Genomic DNA, 25,300 nt, shown 5'->3' with positions numbered 1-25,300 from the left:
TCCCTCTTTACCCTACTGATAAATACAGTATCCCTTCCTTATCCGCAGTTTCATTTTCCGCAGTTTCAGTTGCCAGTGATCAACTGAAGTCTGAAAATAGATGAGTACAGTACAGTAAGATATTTTGAAAGAGACGTTACATTCACAGAACTCTTATTACAGTATGCTGTTATAATATTGTAATTTTATTATTATTGTTAATCTCTTAGTGTGCCTAATTTATAAATTTATATATTAAACTTTATTATAGGTTTGTATAGATAGGAAAAAAGTATATAGTATATATAAGGTTCAGTACTATCTGCAGTTTCAGGTATCCACTGGGGGTCTTGGAACATGTCCCCTGTGGATAAGGGGGGACTACTATCAATGTGTTTGTCCATCTGAAGTCCTCTGTTTTATTTAGCTATGTAAAAAATAAAAATAAAATAAAATAATTAAAAAATAAAATAAAAAAATAAAAATTTCTAGAAAAGCAAGATGAGCCACGGTTATGCATGTATAGACATGTATGTTATGTAATATATAGACATTAACTTAATTATGAATGCTTCGGAGCATTCTCCAGAGATAATTATTGGCCTATACCCACACAAAGAGTATATTTTTACATAACTTTTGAGTGTGCAGTAAAATCTATTAGTAATAATTAGAAATTGGGATACTTAGTTCAATACTTTTTTTTTTAGATCAAAGAATAGTTATAAACATCAAAATTCATCTCATTCTTTCTCATAATAAACCTCTAGGTAGCAGGGTAGAAGATATTATAAAATTTAGAAGACTAGTGGTCTATTCTTTAGTAAAGTTGTTTCTCATTATTTCTCCTTATGTGGGTGAATGCCTATTTTTTCCTCTTTATTCATATAATTAGAATCTCTTGATCATTTAAAATCTGACCAGACCTGCTGTTTTTTGTTTTCATGTCAGTGGACTATAAGAGGTGACTTTTAGGAGAGATGCATTTGCTTCAGCTTAAGAAGCAAAAATATATTTTGCAGAAAAAGTACTTGAAACCAACCAGGGAAAAAAATTTGGCCTTCACCTGTAAAGGACAGAAATATTAACGTTTCGGGGTTACACTGAGTTCTCCCTGGAGAGATGGGTTTAAATTACTTAGTCAAAGGACTAGAGTAGAACCTAGGAGTATACAAGGTACCGACACAATTGTCTCATCAAACGAAACACAGTCCCTTGTAGGTAGATTTTCCCCATCTTTCTTAAGTAATGCTATCTAAACATAAGTACTATAAAGTCAGTTGAGTAAGATGCCAGTTACCCACTTGTCCAAGAGTAAGTACAAGAAATGTATCTTTTTCAATAGGTATTATTCTGTAGGAGTCAAATCAACCATTTTGATACATCAAAAGGATGGGTTAGGGCTGCTGGACCCCATCCACGGTATGCAGCAATGCTTTCAAGAGCTACTTGCCAAGTGAGGGCAAAAACAGAAAACTATTTAAAGTCCAAATAGCCCAGGTGATCCCAAGCATAGATTATAGGACATGCGAAAGCTGTGGCTTCATTAGTTCCGGAAAAGGCTGCTGATGAGCCATTTTCCACCAAGGTAATTTAACATTTTTTTCTTCCTTTTGCCATAAGTACTGGGTGGGTTTCACTGACGCTGGCTTTACAACAATGGAAATTTTATACTAGAAAAGGAAAGGGTCAAAGGGTAAATTCCTCTTGCTGCAATATGTTTTCACTAGTTGAACCTCACCCTTGTGATTAGCAGAGTTCAGACAGCTGAGCGTTGGAAGTGGGGAGGGGGCAGAAAGGGGAGGTTTTCATGGGTGTGTCAAAAAAAATTGTGTGAAATATTTGCCAAAGGTTAACTGAAAGAGACTGAATACCGCCTGCTCTTCTGCTGGGACGTTCTCTTTTCATTAGTGGGAAGTGTTCCATTCCTTTGGGAAGAACAGGCTCCTTGTTCTCATTTTGTTCACAATAGCTACTCAGACATCTATTTCATTTAACGTTATTTATTCTTACTTATTGTTAACCCATCTAGGGAAGGGAAGAGGTGAGCTGTCTGGTAAACTAAGGGAATGGAAGTGTGAGATTAAAGACACCCCACATACCCTGCTTGGGGAAATAAATAGGAGAAACAGTATGGGGCAAAAATCATCTTTCCTCTTGAATAAAGGATGATGACAGTGGCAAAGATGGTGCACAATTAGAATTTTTGAGACAGTGACAGCAGCAGTTTTCAACCTGTGCTTACTCCAGAATTGTTTCCTGTCTGGGGAAAGACAACAGCAGCTCCCTTGGACAATGCTTTATCTGAGGCGGTAGTCCCCACATGTGTACTCCAGTCCCTCAGCACCATTTCTTGCCCCTAAGCTTTGACTCAGCCATGTTAAAGAGTATTGCAGAAATGTGATTAAAAGTGTCCTCAGCTTAGATGTACATCTTCAGGCAGCCTCCAAAAATGCCTAAGAGCCTCTTAGAGCCATTTGAGTGAGTCACTTCAAAGAGTGGATAGATAAGAATCAAAATTCTAAGAGAGGAGTAAGAGCAACCTATATGAAGTTGAATTCTGAAGGAAACTTTAAAATAGCATTTGAAATGGAAGCGTATCAGTTAATATATACAAGCTATCTCTCAAGGTGATTATATTTGGTTGTTTTGTTTAAAAACATATAATGATACAGAAGAGTGTAGGTCAGAAGATCAGTTGAAATGAGGCTTACATGAAGTTTTGATATTTTAGTGGTTGGCAGCAATTTCTTCTAGAAATTTCGCAGAAGGCATTCTTTCTGCTTATGAAGGATGATATAGTATAGAGTTCTGTATTCCAAACTTCCTAGTATCTATCACTATCAGTCTTTCATTTATTCTTAAAAACAAACCCTTTTCTCTCACACTGCTTTCATCACCCACTCTTTGTGTTTCTGTTCAGTCATTTCTCTTTTCAGGCATCCTTTCTCTAACTTCCCTGTTCTCTTCCCTACTCCCAACTCTATACCCCTGAATATTCAGCTTAACTCCCATCAACTAAAAAGCCTTCTGATCGTACTCCAGGCTATTCTGCCCTTCTCAGCTCTGAATTTCTATATTAATTATACATTTATACCTCACAATCCACTGTTTTATTACACACTGCCTTATATGTATTATTCCCTAGTTGTTTCATGGGTATTTTTCATTTGCCCATGCTTACAAGATTCTTTCATATTACCCATGGTGCCTATCCCAGTATGTTTAGTAATCACTCAAACTTACTGACTTGACCTGAAGCCCTCAAACTGTGGCAGCCAATCATCAGGTCTGCTATTATGATTTTCCCATAACGAATTTCTCATACCAATGAATATTTATGGATTTCTATAAGGATCCTGGGCACTAACATGTGTACAACTCTCCAGAATGTCTATTCTTTATCAATGGATTTTATCTTTCAAATCAGTTTAGGAGTTAATGCATCCCATTAGGGAACAGAAGAGTCCATACTGTTTTCCATAAACACTGACAGAATAATACCAAGGGTATCTCTACATATGACTGAAATATATAACTAAAAAATCTAACTCAGGTAGGCAGAATGTAATTATTGAAGCTGGACTATGGCCAGGAAACTTGGAAGAACACTCCCAATTCCTGCCAAAGATTCCATGGATAACCACAACTGGACAGAGTCTCCACTTCCATGTACCATCTTAAACACAGTGCTTCTTTTGGTCCTCTGCTCCAGCAAAATAAGGCCACTCAAGCAGTAAGATTCACAGGGGAATAGTTACATCCAAAGGTTCCTAAAGAACAACGTTTAATCTTTTTGTTTGTATTTTGACAAATGTATGAGGTCTACAGGAAATACCCAAAGCAAGTACCACAATGTTTCTGGCAGGATATATTAGAATAGAGTCTGAGATGCATCCTGTTTTGCTAACTTGAAAGAAATATCTCTGGTTATATAGCAAGGTACTCATTCTTAACACTTAACACACACTACAGAAGGTTTCAGCTCTTCTTCGGGAGACGAGGAAAATGATATAGTATGCATATGTATATATCTCATGGATACTGAGGAGTCAAAAATTAACTACCTCTTACCTCATTTTTCATAAGGTAATTTTTCTGAGTTGCTCTGGATTTTATTAGGCTATTTTGTATACATCTATGCCAAGAAAACATTATCTTGGTCAGGTCTTCCTCATGTAAGTGAAGGGAATGATCAATTTCAAATTTGACGTTTTCCTATGTTATAACCTTCAGCTCCATGTTTCTTCCACAGTTGAAATAGAAGACATAAAATATATAGATATAGATATGTCATAAGTGATAATGAATTGATAACAATTCATACCTAAGAGTTATGTAATTAGGCTGCTACATTACTTGAAAAAAGATATTTTAAAAATTATGCTTTCCAAATGAGATCCTAGAAAAGGTCATTCTAGATCTTCAATAAGTTTTAGGGTAAGAAAGGTTCTTGACTCTCCTTTTGAACTTCAATTTTTAATCACATATCACAAATTCTAAACTTGTGATGTGCTCAATAGTAAGAAGGAGAAAAACCACTTATAAAGAGTACCCGCTATAATGTTATTTCAAATTTACTTTAGACTTATTTTTAACCAAATTGATGACAAGTTTCTCGCTGATTTCCCTTACCTACCCAAAAAAATCTCTTACTTCCTGACAAGCAGCAATAAAATATAACATGGTCAAATTCACTATTATGCAGCCCTTACTTGTTGAGTTCTAAGATGCTCAGGTGTCCTTAATATTAACTGCTTTGGGATAGATAGTTAAGACTTCAAAACATATACATATAGCCTCAGATTTCCTTACCTCAGACCAGTCCAAAGCTACCCACTGTGGTGGACATGACTGGTTGTTGCAGGGCTCTTTTTCGACAGGCCGGTGTGTTAAACAACCACCGTAGTCCAGCGTCTCCTCCTCAGAAGGTCCAATCTTCCTGATGCACAGCACTGCCCTTGTGCGCATCCCACCATCACAAGTCTTGCTGCACTCCAACCAATCCCCAATGAACCACCTGCAGCAAAACGTGGAAGAAACACAGAAAAGCATTTCCTCAGTGCATCCAGAGATTTTTAGCTCAGTGAAGGCACTTTCACTGATGGACTATGAGCTGACATTTCAATGTTGGTTGATAAATAGCAAATGAAAAAGCTGCTAAGGAAAAACCTTTACTGTCATTTGCTTTCTAAAGTGTAGTGTGTGGGCTTTGGAGCAGGCAGAACCCAGGTTCAAACAAGTGTACTATGTCTTTAAACCTCTTTTATTTTTCTCCTTTTTATTACATTCTAAAATGAGGATAACAATGATCAATCTCATAAAATTGTCATGAGGGGTAAATAAGGTCATATATATAAAGCTCCCAGTGGTGTGCTAGTAAATGTTTAACCACTGGCTCCCCATGGCAGTGGGGTGGGGGAGTTCTGATTTGTGGCATTTGCCAATTTTTGTAGTGTAAAAACCTCACTATGGCCAATTTCAAGCTACCAGCTTGATATACTACAGGTGAACAGGAGAAGATATGCTAATAATAGGGTCCTATGAATCAATACTAGCTGGCTCCAGCACACCACTGAATGCTTCTAACATAGTGTCTGTCATGTAACAAACAAGAAATAGTAGCTATTTTTATTATTATGACATTGAGGCAGGTTCCCCCATAATTAAAAATTTTATGCTAAAACCACTGTAAGGAAATTGGGGATTTGTTTTTCAATTTCCAGAAATAAACCTCTATGAAGATACGACTTGAATGTCCTTACAGGGACAGAGAAGGCCAGATATCCATCCTGAGGACATGGGAGTCTTAAAACACCTTCAGCAAGATCAGAGCTCTGAGCTAGCTCTACGAAAACATGCAGATCTCTTGTTTCAACCTTTTGACTCCTAAAAACAGCTTCTACACAGCTAATGTGGAAAGAAATGCAAATGTCTTAGAAAAAAATAACATGTCTCACATTTGTAGGTACACTACACCTTTACCCTAAAGTCATAAACTTTCACATATATACTTTCAGGGGGTTTGTGGTTTGTTTTGTTTTTTTGCAACACTTCTGCAGGACTCACTCTTCTGGACACATTAATTAGTCTAAGGGATGTAACTCATGATCTAAATCAGATCAATGAGAATTCTGGTTTAGAATTTTTATATCACAACTAGAGCAAAAGGGACCCTTTCCTTTCTGGTCACAAAGGTGCATAAGAAGATGAGTCCAGAGCTGCAGTGGCTGTTCCCTGTCAAGTGGAATTAGCTGGTTTCAAAGAATGCAGAGGAGCTAGAATGTCTGGATGGTGTGTGAGTCCTTGATTCCAGCCATTTCTCAAGCTAGGTCCCCCTTACATTTCCCTCAGCTTTGTTACATAAATCTTATGTGCTGAAGCCAGCTCAAGTTGAAGTTTTGTTATCTGTAACAAGGGTCTTGACTGACATATTGTATTTCATTTATTAAATATTTGCTGAATGTCTACTCTGTTCAAGGCATTGTGCTTTGTTTTATAGAAGAAAGTAAGATCCAGTGTTAGGAAAACAGTTCTCCAAAATCATGACAAGAGCAATGATGGAATCAGGACTAGATTCCCCATCGACTGCTATTTCAATCGAAATTCATTTTAACATTACTGAATAGTAAAATATAGGTTACAAGCATGGGATCACAAGGCACTTTCTTCAATCCATAATTATAAATCATGCAGTTATTCTCAATGGACATGCTCAGGCTTTTGGGCGGCAGACTCCTGAGACAGAAGAATATGGAAAGCTTAACAACAAATTTCTCACTATTTCTGAGCATAGCACCATTGTGCCAGTTTTGTATATGGAAGATAATACTTTAGTGAAGTCAGAGTACTGGTATCCTAAATTTGAACCTGCATTAAGCCAATTAAGCAACACTGGCCTTTGTCCATTATTATTCATATTGTCTTTACTTATAAAGAAAACCAGCATTTAGAAATATAGTTAGCCAATTTTTCAAATTTAAATTGTATTTTATCAACATCTACAAATTTTCAGCCTAAAATTCATTTAAAGAATGATGATTTAATTTTGAATTTTAAAAATCTGACACAAACATTTTTTCTAAGTCATTTTCCGAGGGAGATTTAAAGTAATTTTCATATTCTTTCCTTTCTGTTTTCCACAGATGAACATGATCCCCAGTTGTTAGCACCATTTTTGGTAAGGAGGAAAATGTGTACTGAAAATAATAACTTGCATGCCAGCCGTAGTGAAACTCTGATTCAACATTGCAACAGTGATTTCATCACCAAGATTAGGGGATAAAACAGAAATGTGTATTACAGTCACAAACAGTTCAGTCACACTACCTCCAGCCATGATCTCATTAGTTCTCATAATGTAAGAGGGATGGAGGCCTTCAAATTAAACACAGGTGCCCTGAGTAACCACTATGATTCAGAAGTGTTGCAAAGGGTCAGGGACACCTCTGTCTTTTTATTCTTTGTCCCCTCTTCCATTCCATCTCTCCTCAGAAACTTAACCTAGATATAGCACTCTAGCCTTTAACTTGGAATATATGAAATTAAAAGTATTAACCACCCTCCCAATTTCCTTTCTGACTTTAACTATGATTTCAGGCTTCATACTCAGTCCCTGTTGCATCTTTATTGCTCATCATACCATCCCGTCCCATGTCTCTCTGAAGGATTAAATCACACCCGAGTTATTTAAATAGTTTTGCAATTCTACCACTGCATCTGCTTGTCTCAGTTTCTCCACTCTCCCCCACAGTTTAAGACATACTGCTTCCCTTGTCTTCCTTCTCCGTGTATTAGACCCTTTGATGGCATTTTCTTTCTCTGTCTTCTTTCCCTCCTCTAGATTTGGTGGTAAAAACATGAACACAGAAATTATCTCTGGGAATATAAATTGCTGAATCGTTATAGCTGGAACAATTCTGGGGCTACTTCTTTCTGAGCTTTTCCCAACACTCAGTGATCAAATTGTCTTCATCTTCACAAGTCCTTCATAGCCATTAGACTTTACCAATTAGTGGGATTCATGTTCGAGTGTCTGAAATAAGAGTGGCTTGCTGCAGCCTGTGTAATCTGACCTACAGTCCCAATCTCTTATTATTACAAACAATAGTATAATTTGGAGAAGGGAATAAGAGAGACAGTATAAAAAATTTGCCCCAACCATGGTAAACCAGAATATTTTTGAAGAAATAATCATCATAAACCAGAATATTATATTTGCTTTTTAATTCAAAGGAAAATGGCAGAGCATATGAAAATAAAGTGATATTAAATATTTGGATTAAGAGAGAGAGTTCCTAGGCTTTGTCCCAGAGTCAAGGGTCTAATCATCAACGTTTTTATAAACACAACATAGCAAAATTGTAAAAATCTTCAGAACTTGACAATAATATCTTTACTCAAAGAGAGATTCAGTTATATAACCTACTGTCTACTTACAAAGATAAAAAAACTTTCCTACGTTTTAAAAGAACTTAAAAAAAAATTTCAAAACAAAAAGTTGGTAAAAATATAAAAAGAAATTGTTTTCATTTCTCAGCTAATTGGAAAGTGAAACTAATATTAAGCAGAATGCTCTATGCCCTAAACATTATACAGTCAAGGTTTTTGTAAATTTTTAAAAATCAACATGATAAACATCTCTGAAATTGTAGCAACTGAGAATGTGTCAATGAAGCAAGCAAAATTAGATGTATTAAAGTGCCACCAGACATTTGATTTGTACCTTATAAAGCTGGTGATGTCTGATATAATGGGAAAAACATCACTGGATATTAGCATACCTCAGTCTGTGAAATGATGGGAGTTGACCTAAATAATTTCCATGATTCTTCCTAGGTCTTAAATTTTGGAGTTTTATAGATGACTCTGATGAATCTTTTTCTAAACTTAAAATAAGAGATGATAGTTGTCCATGGGTGAGGTTCAATGACTCAAAATAATAGTTATTAAACATTATACCTTAAAATATACCAGTTAAATAAAACCTAGCCACTGGATAAAAATTAATCTCTTCCCACCCTAAGTTTCCTTCAGCACTTTTGCTTATAACTCTCCTATCATACTTAATAGATTTTGTCTTGTACTATAGTTATTTATATATATATTTGCCCAATTAGATTACCCTCAGGAAAGGGAACCATTTCTCCCCAAAGTACAGTGTCTTCCAACTTGCAGTTGATTAATACATGTTTTTAAATTCTTGGTCACAATGTTATTAAAATGAATAGTTCTCTTGTTTTCACCTCTCTGGTTTTCACAATTTTAAAAACACAATATCATACAGGAATAATATTTATCACTCAAAGATTCTTCACATGAGGTCATATGCAGAAATACTCTTGCTATTAAAACACGGCATGGTAAAAACTGAACTCAGCCTTTCTCTTTGAACTCCAACTTATTTTTTTTTTCTTATGGTTGGGGACTAGCTTCTTACCAATCATATCCTTTAATATTAATTCCTTTCCTTTCCCGTTCCAGTTATTTAAGGCTATAACATGGATCCCACTACTTTCATTCATAGTCACTTTACTACCTTGACTACTATACTTTTTCTCATAAGAGTTGCTGCTATGACCACGCTCAGTTTCCCCAGCAAGGCCTCCTCTGGGTCTTCAAAGCCCTCCAAATAAACATAATATTATTTATCTATCAATGCCTCTTTTGTCTATTCTTCCTAGTCCTCCGTCATTTTCTCTATAAGGACAAATCTTACTGTTCTCCGTTTTTGTACACTGTACTTATAAATTATCTCAATATAACTAAAGACATTTGAAATATTTCATTACTTGAAAAAATACTTTCTGATAAAAAATACCATTTAGAACTTTAAACGAATGGTATAGGGAAAACAATTGTCATTGAAAATAAGTATAGATCCCTTCCTCAAATCAGGCAAAACATTTCAGATAGATCAATGTTTACATTAAAAATAAAAAAGAAACTTTGAAAGTATAAGACTGGGGAAGGCCGGGCGCGGTGGCTCAAGCCTGTAATCCCAGCACTTTGGGAGGCCGAGATGGGCGGATTACGAGGTCAGGAGATCGAGACCATCCTGGCTAACACGGTGAAACCCCGTCTCTACTAAAAATACAAAAACTAGCCGGGCAAGGTGGCGGGCGCCTGTAGTCCCAGCTACTCGGGAGGCTGAGGCAGGAGAATGGCGTAAACCCAGGAAGCGGAGCTTGCAGTGAGCTGAGATCTGGCCACTGCACTCCAGTCCGGGTGACAGAGCGAGACTCCGCCTCAAAAAAAAAAAAAAAAAAAAAAAAAAAGACTGGGGAAGACCTTTCTAAACAGTATACCAATGAAGAAATAAAGGTCTGACAGCTTTCTTAAATAAGATTTTCTAAATTTTATAAGTAAAAATACATCAAAACACCATAAATGACATGGAAAATAGATGACAAACTAGGAAAAAATATTCAGAACACAGATAAAAGAGTTCACATCCTTAATACATTGAGAGTTCATGCAAATCAATAACAAAATAATAAATACTTCAATAGAAGTATTGATAAAGTAGTTCAATAGGACAGGCCATGATGATAAAAGGCAAAAGAGAAGTAATACAAATGGCCACTAAATATAATTTTTAAATGTTCAGCCCCATCAGCAGTCCAATATATGCAAAATAAAACAGCAATTAGATATCAAGGCTTTTTCCCCTATAAAATAATGAAAGATTATTTTTAAAATAATAACACCCATTGTTGTTCACTTCCACGAAATGGCATTCTCATAGACTGTTAATGGGAAAATAGATTCATACAATCTTTCTGGAAAGTCACTGGACAATGTGATCTCAAAGACTAACATGTACTTCCATTTGAACTATAAATTATTTTCTTCTTTATTTAGCATATATAATTATAAAGAACAGTTTCAGAAGCAAAACTGGTTAATGCTGCATTATTGCCAGGGGATCAAAATAAAAAATACAGCCAAAATTGTTCAACAGTGGAATACCAATTTAAATAAACAATCACATATCTCCTAAATATTGTCAAAGACTTCAAATGTTCAAAATGTTGAGAACTGACTATAAAGTGTCATAAATAGTATAATATAATTTTATTATATATACCTGCCTCTGTATACATAGCAAAAATGCTGGAAATACATACATCAAAGTGTTAACAGTAGTTTATAGGTTTTTTTTTGTTTTCTTCTTTTTGCTTATCTGCCTATCACATGATCATCTAAAAAAAACCCTATCTGCTTTCTTCACACTCATGTAAAGTTTTATTTAATTCAGTGGCCTTTCTATGATTTCTATCTCTATAATACCAATGTCATCTGAGAATCTCAGATGATCCCTGATATTTGATGGTTTGACCTAATGATTTTTCAACTTTACAATGGTATGAAAGCAATACACATTTAGTAGAAACTACTTGAATTTTTGAATTTTAACCTTTTCCTACCCTAGCAATATGCAGTACAACAGTCTCTCTAGATGTTGGGCAGCAGCAGCAATCTGCAGCTCCCAGTCAGCTATGCTATCACGAGGGTAAACGTCCAATACTCTACAGCGTGCTGTGTTGCCAGATGATTTTGCCCAATGGTAGTGTTCTGAGCACATTTACGGTGCACTGGGCTATGCTATCACGTTCAGCAGGTTAGGTGAAGTAAATGCATTTCAGCTTACAATGTTTTCAAATTTGTATAGGTTTATCAGGATGTAATCCCACTGCAAGTCAAGCATATACAATAACCATTTTGAAGAATTAAAATTTCCTTTTTCATAGTCTGAACTCAAAAGACTAAAGAAGAAATTAAAAAGCAACTAAGAGAAGTAGGCTAATAATGAGTAATATTTTAAATATCTACGTTTAGGTCTTTCAAAAAAAAAAAACCTATCAGACTAAACTTTCTATTTTTCCCATATTCTCGGCATCTTTTCTTTCGAATTCCATTATCCATCTCCAAACTTAAATAAGTAACTTCACTTCAGAACTACATAAGGAAAGGAGACAGAAAGCTTAATTTTAATAATGTACATCAATATGTCAATTATCCTTAAACTGTTATAAAAAACAAACCTCCAGTGTAATACTCAAACACACAATATATGGGATGAAATGACCAACAACTGAAATCTCTAAGGACATTGGACATTGAAGCTTTTAAGCTTAAACAAATGAAAAAGCTTAGGCCAAAATGGAATAGGGTGTGACCAGGCTCACTCAGATGCCTTCAAAGGCTGATCAAATGCCAAATGTACTACTTAAGATCATGAGTGTCAGAGAATTAACGTAACAGGCTAAGACTCACAATGACATGAAAATATGCTGAAGTTACTGGAAACATGGAAAGGGACAAAACTGACCCATGGATTTTAAGCATCCCTTTGCTTTACAGTTTTTCAGTTTCTCTTGAGATAAATGTATAAAAATAATTGGCAGAAAAAAGAAATGTGAAAAAAATTTAATAACTTGTCTTTGTAATACATATGATAGGTCACATTTCCATACTTTCCCATGTCTGGGCTTTAAGAGATTAGTTATATGGTGATAACATTTTGAAAAGAACTCAAAGTAAAATTACAAAAGTCTTAGAACAAAAACTATCACTCTAGATTCCTTGTGTTTCCTATTTGGTTGCCAATACCCTACACTTCTTCAAGGGACTAGTAGTGAGTATCACCTTTAAGATTCAAATGTCCAGGCAGATACTGACTTTAGACAATGGAAGTTCATAAGGCATGATTGCTTTGGAACAAGAAATGCACCTTGAACAAGAAATGCACCTTGGTTTAAACGTTATTTGGGACATGGATTATTCATGTATTGTAAGTTCCATGTTTTTGTAGCTCCACTCTAGTCATTTTCAGAAAAGCTTCATTATAAAGTTTTTCTCTCCAGTTGTAGAGAGTTTTGTACATACAAATTAATTTGCTTATTCTCTTTTGCCTTATCAGTTTCATGTTGGGATAATTAACTAACCAGGCAGGTAACAGTTCATCCAATTTCTCAAACAAGAATGAAATGCCATTCACACGTTTTCTCCTGCAGTTGTCAGTCAAGCAAAATTTCTACAAAGATTACTTTCATCATGATCAACTCAACATCCATTATCTTTTTTCACATAATCATTGCCTTTTGCTCAATGAAGAAACCCTTCTGTTCTTACAGATTATAATGTGTGGCTCATTGAGAGCAGGTCTCATTTCAAACCATCATTAAAATGAATGGGCTCTCTCCTTGTTAATCCCTTTACAGTGAGTTGTAGTTGCTGCATTAATCAACAGAAAGAGACTGAAGTATACCTCTGTGCCTGTACCCAACACTCAGAAGATAGGATGCCTTAAAACGACAGAACTTAAAACTGGGTCAGCAAATTAAAGCCATGATACTCTATTCCGGAGTATTTCTAAACCATTTTTAAAATCCTTAGGGCTTTAGGACAAATATCTAGAAAAGACAGGAGTGTAAATAAATCACTATGTTTTATCACATCTAAGACATGTTCTTTTATGTACCATTAAGAAAGGGGGAAAATGTCAATTATTATCATGAGACACCATTCACTGCACGTTGAATCCTAATTTCAGAGATGTTAAAATGTGAAAAGATGTGTGCTTTAGAATTGATGAAATATGATCATTTCCAGCATTGTGTCAGAACAAAATTCATTGAAGTTCCTGCTTTAAAGAAGTTAATAACTGAAATCTGTGGATAAATAGGAACCTTTGCTCAGTAAAAGAGACATCAAAATTCCTCCCTCTCAGGATGTTTTCTACCTTTTTTCAGTCTAATTTATTCTCATCATATAAATATATTTCCAAACATGAATACATAACGTTTTCCTCTTTGCACCTGAAGAAAATAATTCTCATTTCTTTCCCTTACTTACTCAGGTGGGCAGGGCTCAGTGTTGCAGGCTCTTTGATTTTCAGGTGGCTTACTGTCAGGGTCACAGTAATTGTTCTGGACAATGGAGTTGTCATCCAACCTTTTACAGACCACCTCTTGTCTTTGGACACCTTGAGAAAAGGAGGACATCATTAATTGAAGATAAGTTTACCTTCCATTAAGTTAGGTATGCATAGCTTTCCTCTGTGGGGAATTGACCTCAGTGGATCGCTGCCGTCTTATCTGTTCCACATTGGACTGCTTCTCTAAAATGGAGAGAAGACCTGGTCATTATACTGAAATTTTAGGCAAAGTTATTGTCCTCATATTTAGAAATATAACTATTTCAAGTCCAGAAAAGAAACTATTGGTAATCTTAAACAATTTTATTCACATTTGTAAATTCTTCTTCGTGCTTCCCTTAAAAAACAAAACAACAGATTACGATTTCCCAAAATAATATTATCAGATAAAATGTACAAATATACATTTCAATGCAAAACAATGATTGTATATTTATTTAAAAATAGAACAATAGGGACAAATTTACTTTTTGATATTTTGTATAACAAATCCCATCTATTTAGTTTTTGTTAGGAATACATCACATCCACACATTTCATTTTTTCTTCCATTTATGTATTTATCTCTCTAAAAGCCCATTCATTGTTCAGAACTTAGAGATTGCAGTGGGCCTCTTTTGGACTATAGCCAACTAGTCTGTTTATTCCAACAGAGTTGACTCCTTGTTGATTATACCATTGTCAAATAAATACATAGTTCATTCAAATATTAACTTATCTCATTTAAAAAAATTAGTTTATGTGATCTGTTTACCACAGCTAACAATATTCCCATACAGTTTATAAAATATTAAATATATGTCAATCAATTATTGGCAAAGATATTCACCATAACTTGCTCACATTTCACAAAATACAAAGACACACACAAACACTCGTATTTGTAAATGTTCCTGGTGAACAGATTTTATGTATACTCATTTTCTCTTTAGTCAAGGAATCAAAAGAAGCAGATAGGTATATCAAGATATCAAAGAGAAACAAACTACAAGACAATGCTAACTGTTTCAGATCATATAGCGGTAACAGGTTACTCCTGGCAACAGAAATAAAAGCACAAACTAAGCTATTCCCCCACTCACCCACCCCATCTCTATAAACAGGTAGGCTAAATTACCCAGAAAGAGTTGTAAAAGCAGCATTAGCAGTATCCAGGAAACCACAGCTTCACACCTAGCTAATCCCACACAATCCTTCAGTTGTTTTTCTTTTTTCCTCCCCCAGTTGTTTTAAGTAATAATGCCCTAAAAAAACAGTGTGATCACAAATTAGGGAAATATATGTGAAACAGGATCATTCAGTAAAAGAAACTGTCACCTAAAGAGCTAGACACCAAATGCTTCCCCCAAGTTCCCCTAAATCATGGCAATTCTGCAGGTGGGAGTGCCTCCGTTATCATGTTATGCACACCTTTAACTAAGCCCTTTAATTTAAAGACTGACAGGGCAAACTATTAAATCCACCAAGCTCATGAGACTTAAATCCTGTAGCTCCATGACAGTGGTGAACAGTTATAGAAAGTCTTTTTTTATTGCTTGCAGTGACCCCGGGCTCTTGCTGATCGCCTTCTGCAGTCATTTTTTATGTTTTCCTAAACTTAGGGGTCTTAAACATAGTCAAACAACTTACTGGCAAAATGTCCTAGAGTATGTATTGTATTCCTTCCCTCCCAACCCCTAAAATAAGCCAAACGACTAAGTTTATGTGATGACAATAGTTTGGAATTTTTTAACTATTAAACTTTAGATTTTTTGAGGGAAGAATGATTCACATCAGGCATAGTTGTGATCCATTCACAGATGTTCCATGATATTCATCAGATATCTCCCCATTGTGTCATTCCAGTGGGCAGATAACTAGGTCCATGTGGTCCACCTAGACAGATACCTCTACCATTAGTCATAGGAGTCAACTACCAACTGCAACAGTGGCTCAGATTATCCATCCACCCTGATTCAATATTTTGCCTCTATCAGGGTGAGCAGGGGACTTTTTTTTATCGGTTAGTGTGATTTTTTTTTTTTTAAAGTCATTCAAACATGATTGTACTTGAAGCAAGAACACTGGCACTCAATAATATATCTTGGTTATTTCTCAGGAAAGAATAAACATTCTCAGCACTACAAAATACAACTGATCTGGTTTTGTTTCAGTGGCAGAAACATTAATTCAGGTTCCTAGGGTTAAGTTAAAGAAAGGAGAAATTTATCTTGACTTGTAGAAACTGAATTAACTCAAGATAAAATTCTTCTTTCTTTAACTTAACCCTAGAAATGTTGTTTGGCTATAATTACATTTGTTTTCAAAAGTAGCCTTTATTGCAAAATCAGGGCCTCTACAATTTGAATCATAGATGAGATATGAGTTAGTAGAGCTGAGATTTATATTTCATTTTAAGGTAAATTCTAACAATGTATGTATCTTGAAAAAAAATTTGGTGCATAATATTTGTTATCAAAAATTTGGAAAATTACACAAAACTACAAGGAAGAAAATAAAACTGACCCATAGTCCAATATTTTGTTTCAGACCCCTTAACTTTCAGGGCTATTTTGCTCTTTAGTGGGATCCAATAATTAGTTTAAAAATTGCATATATACCCAAACTAAAACTGTCAGCTAAATGCAGTTGGCAGGTCATTCATTCATTTACTCATACATTCATTCAACAGAGATAGTTACTAAACCAAAGCGTTGTGTTTATGAGATATAAACACAGTATCTCGTATGAGATACTGGGTTAAGTGCTAAGAATTATGAATTGACTTAATTTTGATCAGGCCTTCCTTCCATACTTCTTAAAAACTGGGAATCAAGAGTACTTGGGGGTTCATTTTAGCTTCATAATTTCAGAATGTTATTTTTTTATGAAGTAATAATTAAAGTCCTTGAATAGACAGCTGAAACAGCTCTATATTTTATGAAGATGCATTTTTTTCCTTGCGTTCGTCTTTTATTAATTTTCTTCTAGAATGTTACATTAGACAGTGTGGTATTTCACACTCAAGGGTTGACTATACCAGTAATCTATTCCAAATCTTCCTACAACACTGTACTATCTTCCTCCAACAGCATACAGAGCTCCTTCCAACTATTACTCCCACACTTGGCAGATTTACAGACTTTTTTTTCTTTTTAAGTCAGTAGCAACAGGATAACTCTATAAACCAATGCATCTAAATGAATGGATTCTTAAACACATACTTTTGAATTAAGGAAAATGCAGCTTTTAACTTTAGAGAGTAGAAAACACAGATCAACTGGAAATAATCTAAACTAAGTCCACAAGAGAAATGATTGAGTTTAGATTCTTTTTATATGATCAAGTGTCTTGTACATAACTTCTTTTAAAGTAGTCTGTAAAACATTGCTAAGATGTTGATTTTAAACCCGGTTGGGAATAATTACATCCAGTTACACGAAACCACGATGCTTTCAAATCCAAAGACTTATAGTTTATAACAAAAACATAAAATGTCCACATGACCAGTCAGTGTGTACCTAATCAAAAACAAAATTCTAGTGGCTTAGTGTCCAGATCTCCTGGAGATAAGCAGATGTTTTGCAGAATTTAATAAAAATGCACTAATTATATTTTATTCTTAAACACCTAAAGTTACTGGCATGCAAACTGTATGTATATGTTTTTTAATGCAATCTTTCTTCCATGCTTAAAAAAAGTAATGGCTTCATATTACAAAAGTTAATTATAAAAGATGATATTGCCAATATATATTTACTTAAAACCCTCTACAAAAGGTATATTCTGTTTAAAGACTTTTAATTTGCTTATCTTTTCATTCTTTGATACTAAAGATTCAAATATGATGGTCCTTAACATGGAAATGTAACCCTCACTTTTTGTCCATAAGTTTAAATGTCAGATCCTATATTTAATTTTCTGCCAATAGTTAAAAGTTAAAGATCTATTTTCCCATCAAAGGTTCTTTTATACAATGGTAAAAAGGCATACTCCATTGAATCCCTGCTCTAGCTACACATCAAAAAATGGCTTTAATAGTATTTGTATACAGTATATACCAAAGGAAAATGTGCAAGAAGCCCACCAAAGGGCAAATGAGTCCTGCATGGAAACCATCTGCTGTTCTTACTCTAGGGGGTGGTGATGGTTCAAGTGAGTCCCAGTCTGAGCAAAGATTTCAGAGACCATCGCTCTTCTTCATTTCTTGCCTCCATTCCAATCCCTCTACTCCTCTTATCAGCTGCCCAATGTGTTCCTATCTCTCTCTTCTTTCAGAGAATGAAATATTTTGTAAACTCATTTGTAACATAGTATTTGGCAATATATTGCTTTCCTCGGGGCAATTTACCATCTTAAAAGTAGAAAGAAGGCACTCAATGCACAGAAATTACAACTTGAATTTAACTTGAAAGGGTGATATGTGTTAAACCGAGAAGGATGGGTCGGGGGTGGTGAAGGGCAGGAGAAAGACCTTCTAAGTCTTCTCAACTCTACTCATCAGTCCCATCATTTCAGTGATAGACCATGTAATGGATTAATGGGCATTCTATAACCACCTGTGAGTGAATCAATAATAAAAAGAAAGAAGTATAAATGTATTCTTGGAATTGATGGGCTAACCAACATCTAAACAATTTAACCTAGTGGCATAGCACATCATATCTACCCAAGAAACAGTTTTCTGAAGAGAAGGGGGGAACATTAGAAAATCAGAGTTTGTACTAAAAATGTATCTGCTGCCTAAGGCAACAATTTGCTTAACCACAGCATCCATAGTAGCTAGCAACCAAGACAACACTATATAACTACAGTATACAGAGCATATGACCAGCAATATTAATTTAATTTAAATCTTTAATGCAGATAGCATCCAAAGAGTGACAAGTGCCAGGAAAAAAAAATGTCTCTCTGCTCTGCCTTTCACTGCTGGAATCTGGCTGTTGTGCCGTGTGATTGTTGGCCAGACACAAGCATTTGCAGGGCAGAGCAAAGCCCATCTGCCTTGGATCAAACAGCTGGAACCCAGGGTACCAATCAACTCCACCCATATGGTTCTTTCTTCTGAAGAGCCTCCTGCTAGTTTTTATCTTTCAAAGGCTTCCCTTCTCTTTTCAGTGCCTTACCTTCTGTCCTTTTCAGTGTCTTTCCTTCTGTCCTAAGCAAAACTGGATGTCCTAAGGAAACAGGATGATCAAAAGCAAAATGTAGTTCTAAAATATTGTATTTTTCTAGAACAACTGTGTTTGGTAATGGTAAGGTAGGGTGGAACATACATATACTGAGCTTATCCCTGGAGAGCATTCCTATTACTCCTTAGCTATTAAGAGTAATCTTTTCCATATAAAGTATCTAACTTTTTAACTAATTTAGTTTCTACTATGTCTAATGTATATGTTTTTAGTACTATAAGGGAGAAAGTTACTGAGTAAGACAGTCTTGACCTTAATGGGATTACATTAAAATGGGGATGGGATGGAATAGGGCAAGTACCATTATAATTATATTACATGATGGAGGATATCCAATAAAATAGTGCATTTTCAGGTCTAATATTTTTAGTTTATAGTTTCCCTATTTTGTTTTATTACTGTCTGATTTCTCTTTTCCCGATCCTCACTGATCTGGAGGACTCTTTTCATAGCCAAATTGCTATATCATTACCTTTCACTTTATCTTGTTCCTTTGTTTTTTCTCATCCCAAATTCTGCCATGTTTGGTTACCTCTTTTTGACTTCTAAGTGGTTTAGATAAATGACCTATGGCAAGTTTTCATTCTTCTTTGTAAAATGAGATAATCAAATACATAGAGATAATTTAGAATGTTTCTTCCAGATCCAAAATTCTATAAAAGTTGCCTTCTCTTCTCTCCCTCCACATTTCAATTGTTCAACATTTTTTCCCCACCAATTCTCTCTCCCTTATGTGTCTGCTTTTCTTCTGTATTCTACAGAGTAAGTCTAGAACACAGGCATGTTTCTTTTCATTTGGTTTTGTAGTCTTGTTTCAGTGCCTAAGTTTGTACCAGTGTAAGGTACATGTCAAAGGAGTTACACATGTCAAGAGGCAGAATAGTAACTAGAAACAGGAAATTGTGAAAGGTAAGTTTCCTAATATGAAGAATTAAATCATGCTGGTATACCCAGCATGGGTGTCCATGCTCATGCCTGTAATCTCAGCAACTTGGGAGGCTGAAGCAGGAGGATCACTTGAGGCCAGGAGCTCTAGGCTACAGTGAGCTGTTACTGTGCAACTGCACTCCAGCCTGGGCAACATAGCAAGACCCTGTCTCTAGGAAGAAAAAAGGATTAGTTATATTATACTAGAAAGTAATCTCCATGACCTTAAGTAAGAGCTTGTTATTGGTATTTTATTTAAATTTTAGAGGAATATTGTTGAGAGTACAAAGGCCTTGAGCTTCTTCCACACAATGTAATGTATTTATCATCAATAGACAGGCTTTTCTTTTAAACATATATAAAATCCCTTTCTTGGAACCAAATCTTGAAATATTTCAAATTTGAGTTAAAATAAGGATATAATCATATACTAACTGTATAGCTTTTAAACTAAAATCTTCATTTTCTTCAAGTAAAAATGGAAATAGTAATATCATAAGTTCCCACAAAATCAGGATGATCATGCTTACCATAATAAAATGCTTTATTTTTAAAAGGCTTTATTTTTTCCAAAAGTATTTTATGCATTCAACCTTGTAAAGATGAATAATGTTATGACTGTTTAAAATACTATTTTGGAAAGAATTTTTGTGAAGTGAAACATGACCTGTGATATACAGATCATTAATACAACAGGAATGCACTCAAACTTTGGTTTCACACTCACCCAGTTTTTCAGCGAGTGAATATGTATCCAAACCCTGTTCATGTTAGGGAAGAATATAATTACTAAAGCAATAGAAATGATGAAAGAGGACTGATGAAATGATGAAACAGCACTAGGAGAATATTTTGGCTTAGAGATTTCTTGCCTTCAGTTACAAATCTTTACATTAGAGAAAATGCAACCAACAACATGCAGAGGTAAACAGTAAAACATGTCAAGATTATCAAAATACTCCTTCATATGTAAGACTTTAAGCTTAAGTTATATTGAAAATATACAGGAGAATTCAAAGAATTTTTGTACAAGTAGTTATATAGGGGAAGCCATATGCTTAAGGAAAAAAGATAAATGAAAATTATTATAGATAAATAAATGAACACACATATTAGCTTCCAGAAGTGTGAACCAACCACAAACATGAGTTTGTAGAGAAGAGTTACTCTGCAATCTCAAGGGCCAAGTTATATTAGAACTAACCCAACAAGGTGAATGATGACAGAGTCTAGGATCTTGGGGGCTGTGATGTTCACAGGTGCCCTGTTATGATGCCAGGTATAGTTAATTCCAGATTAAAGGACACTCTTTCTTCACAACATTGAAAGTGAACTGAGAGGAGGGAATTGTGGGAGAGATTGAACAGGGGGATGTCATAGTTAATGCAGTGACAGACCACTGTCTAGTCCGATAAATATATTATTTTTCAAAGACCAAAGTGAAAACTAGGGAATAATGATGAACAAAGCTGAATGCAAACCTATATTCTTTCTAAACTCATTTTTTTAAAATAGGGGATTAGTATTATTTTAAAAATCTCAGTGATAGGTTTTATATCTCAGTTTGATATATACAGGACTCAAATGTAAAAGGACCTTCATGATTTCAAAAAATAATAGTACATTGTACAACCCCACACAGAAACTATCTTTCACAGGGAATTTTTCTTTAAAACTAACTGTACAACTATGTTTCTTCAGAGGGAAATGAATGGCATTGAATAAAGTGCTTTTAACTATTCAAACTAAAGTTTCCCTCTGTAATCTTTTATTTAACTCTGAAAATAACTTCTGGATTGGTAACTCCTAAGTCAAAGATAAGCACATTTAGTTATAGGATTCAACCTTTTTATGTCTTTCACACTTAATTTCAACCAAGTCTATTTTGAATCTTGAAAAAAAACAACTGGACTTTGTTTTCCTATGCTCCATTTGGGGCTCCTCTGCTTTGAGTTTCTGTGAAAGGTACAGTGAATGTGTCCTTTATAAGCTGCAATACAAGTGTTAGTCATTATTTTTGTTATTATGTCTGTAAAACGTAAGTCTCAAAACCCTTGTTTGTTTGAAGCACATTCTGTTAGTTCAATAATAATGTGAATTAACCTCTTAGTGATATTAAATGTGTTAGACATCTTAGAATTGACAAAAAATTAAAAGGACATCTGTGAAAATGTAAAGCATTTGTCTCTGTTTTATCTGGTACTTTGAGAGCTGTTCTCTTTTAGTCAGCTATTAGTACTGTCCTAAAGACTGTAACTACATATTTTCTAATAATTATTTTTTTAAAATAATTTAAAAACTGTCATTTAAGAATGGACTTACTATATACTTTTAAGTCTACATTATGCTTGTGTTGTATCATTCCTGAAAACAATAAAATATATAATATGAACAAACGTTTGCATAGAAACAATGTAGAAATATCCAACTTTTTAAAGGGGCCAAGGCATGATAGATTCGTTAAAAGTAATCTGAAAATTGTGTTATTAATAAATGCAATAGTATAGGTTATCACATAAAATTGTTAGCTGTCAGGAAAGAAGTTGCTAACAATTTCTCCTTTAAATATATAGTTTCTTCTTTCCTTCCTTTCTTTTTTTCCTTTGCTTTAATCACCCACCATTCTTACCCCAAACTAACAGAGATGGAGGAAGGAAACATATTCAGGAGGACACATCAGAAGGAATATAGATATGAGAGAGAAATTTACATATTATGCAAAACCTCTAGTCTCTTAGCTAGAAGTACAGAAGAGTCTCCAGTTTTAAATTCCGAACATCACCAGGGCCCTGAATAATGAGCAGCTTATATGCATTTATTTTCTCTTCTGAAATGAAATTCAACATCTAGTGAAAGGAAGTTAGGTGACATTTTTAATCCAACTTTAATGATACTCATTTTACCCTAAATCAGGGGTTCTCAAACTTTTTCAGTTCACAGTATCCTTAGTATCTCCAATTTTTAAAATAACATCCCCAAGACAGAAAAAAAAAATGACTAGGAGTCTTACTTAGTAGTTAGTTCCAAATAACTTATTTATAATGATTTGTATGCTGTGAGATCAATATCACTATGTTTCCCCTGAAAATGTACAGTCTTCTGCAGTGCCCTTGGGCACCTTCGTACAGTTTGAAAAACACGGTCCCACATCAGGAAAATTCAAAATAGTAGTTGGAAATCATATAAATCATCTTAAAAATCTCAAAGAATCGAAACCAGCCACAACAAGTATAAGAATCCAGATGACTTGGGGAGGCTGAGGCGGGTGGATTGCCTGAGGTCAGGAGTTCGAGACCAGTCTAGCCAACATGTGAAACCCCGCCTCTACTAAAAATACAAAAAAATCAGCCGGGCGTGGTGGCATGTGCCTGTAATTCCAGCTACTTGGGAGGCTGAGGCAGGCGAATTGCTTGAACCAGGAAGGTGGAGGTTGCAGTGAGCCATGATCGTGCCACTGCACTTCAGCCTGGGCAACAGAGCCAGACTTCGTCTCAAAAGAAAAAAAAAAAAAAAGGATCAGGCACAGATTCAAAAAGTAAAATAAAAAGAATTTGTCCTAGCTCAAAAAAAGAAAGACATAAATATCTTCTATGTTTATATACTGTTTTCTCTCTCTCTCTCTCTCTCTCACTCACACACACACACGCACACACAAAAATATACACACATATAGACTCATAAATTAGGCTCAAAATGACATTCAGGGAAGAAAAAGTATAATAAAAGAAGCATCAAACACACAAATAAAATTAGACTATGTAAATGTAAAAGAAAAAGTAATAATAGCATTTTAAATTGTCAATGATGACTGATCAGAAACATTCCTGTATAACCATATAGTATATGTAAAATAAAATCTGTGCCCTTTGATCTTCAAACAAAATAAAAAATATCTCTAACAGTAAACCTGTCTCCTTCCTAACTCCTCATTAATCTAAGCATAACTTTATCTCTTCCCCCAAAGAGCTGCAAAGCAACGTTTAGCAGAGAGATGCTTCTGTGTATTAGCAGAAACTTGACCAAATTAAGTTCTTTGGTATGCAATTTTTGTACTTCTATACAAAGAGGAAGAAAGAAAAATCTAGAAAAATATTTGGAGAAAGTAATCAGGAGTGTCAATAGAGCCAATGGCAGGACAAAGACTGTATATTTAGAGCATAAATATACAATTGTAATAAATATAAAATATCATATGTATTTCTGATATTTATTTGTACTGAAAATAAAGATTCTTAAGGTTTATTTTCTAAAAGAACAGTTACAAAGTTAAATACAACACTACAGTATCAATTATCGGGTAATGGGCTTTGGAAGGTTTCACTTTAAAGCCTAAGCATTGTATAACATTAAGTAAGAGGAGGGGATGGGAGTGAAACGAGAATGGTATGAACAGAGGAAAATGAGAACACACCCAGAAAAGTAGGGTAGAAAATTATCATGAATATTGCTGCATTCTGCAAAGATTCATTCCCTTAAAGAAAGTAATTTCCTAAAAAATAGAAGGCCTTCTCTGATTAGAACTGTAATTTAAAAGAAAACAAATTGTATCAGTGTTCATAATAACTGAGTTCAAACAGGGGCCATATGCCTCTTCTATTCTGACTTGTGCATCTAAATTAAAGTTGGTTGAATACCCAACCATCTCCTCATTTTAGCTCTGTTAAGTATCAGATAAACTTGAAATTAGAATAAATTTCTGTTTATTCTAATAAACAGAAATCTGTTTAGCACAATTTCAGTCAGTTTTAAAAGCATTTATTACATTAATTGGATGTTTATATGATCCCTCAAGTGAAGGAAGACTGTAAATATATAGGCATGCCCAAGGCCAATGGCCATATTAAACAAAATTATGAAATTAAGTAGCACGCTATCCCTTCTTTCATTCCCTTCTCTGATGCTCCTCTCTACTTTCCCATCCCAGATACCCATTCCTAAGTCTCATAACCTTAGAATTCAACTAGTAGCCACTTAAAAACAGAGATATGTGTTAGTAATGCTCTCAGAGGTATTTGCATCTGAATGTTAATTTTTTGAAGACTAAAACTTTTAATCAGTTTCAAAAGCAGTACTTCTCAACCTTGGCTGTACATTAGAATTACCTATGGAACTTTTCAAAATGTGATGCCCAGGCCATACCCCCAGCCAATTAAAGAAGACTCTCTGGGGGTGGGGACAAAGTATCATCATTCTTTAAAGTTCTCCTTGGGTATTCCACTGTGCTGCCAAAGTTAAGAATCATTGCTCTAGGGAAAGCATTCGAAAAAATGAAATTTCAAGC

The 25,300-nt window shown here is 34.9% G+C and overlaps 1 protein-coding gene across 1 annotated transcript in view; it reads right to left on the bottom strand.

The window, feature by feature from the left end:
- The window catches only part of ADAMTS6 (ADAM metallopeptidase with thrombospondin type 1 motif, 6), a 176,644-nt gene that overhangs the window by 28,653 nt on the left and 122,691 nt on the right, over window positions 1-25,300 (bottom strand). The window contains exons 14-15 of the mRNA XM_011930125.1: window positions 13,840-13,969; window positions 4,795-4,999 (exon numbers count right to left, since the gene is read on the bottom strand). Coding sequence (XP_011785515.1) covers window positions 4,795-4,999; window positions 13,840-13,969 — 335 coding nt within the window. The remainder of the gene's footprint in view (window positions 1-4,794; window positions 5,000-13,839; window positions 13,970-25,300) is intronic.

This window comes from Colobus angolensis, unplaced genomic scaffold, assembly GCF_000951035.1.
Source record: "Colobus angolensis palliatus isolate OR3802 unplaced genomic scaffold, Cang.pa_1.0 Scaffold84, whole genome shotgun sequence".
Classification (NCBI taxonomy): domain Eukaryota; kingdom Metazoa; phylum Chordata; class Mammalia; order Primates; family Cercopithecidae; genus Colobus; species Colobus angolensis.
Note: the sequence above shows the minus strand (reverse complement) of the source record. Positions and strands in the feature narration are given on the sequence as shown.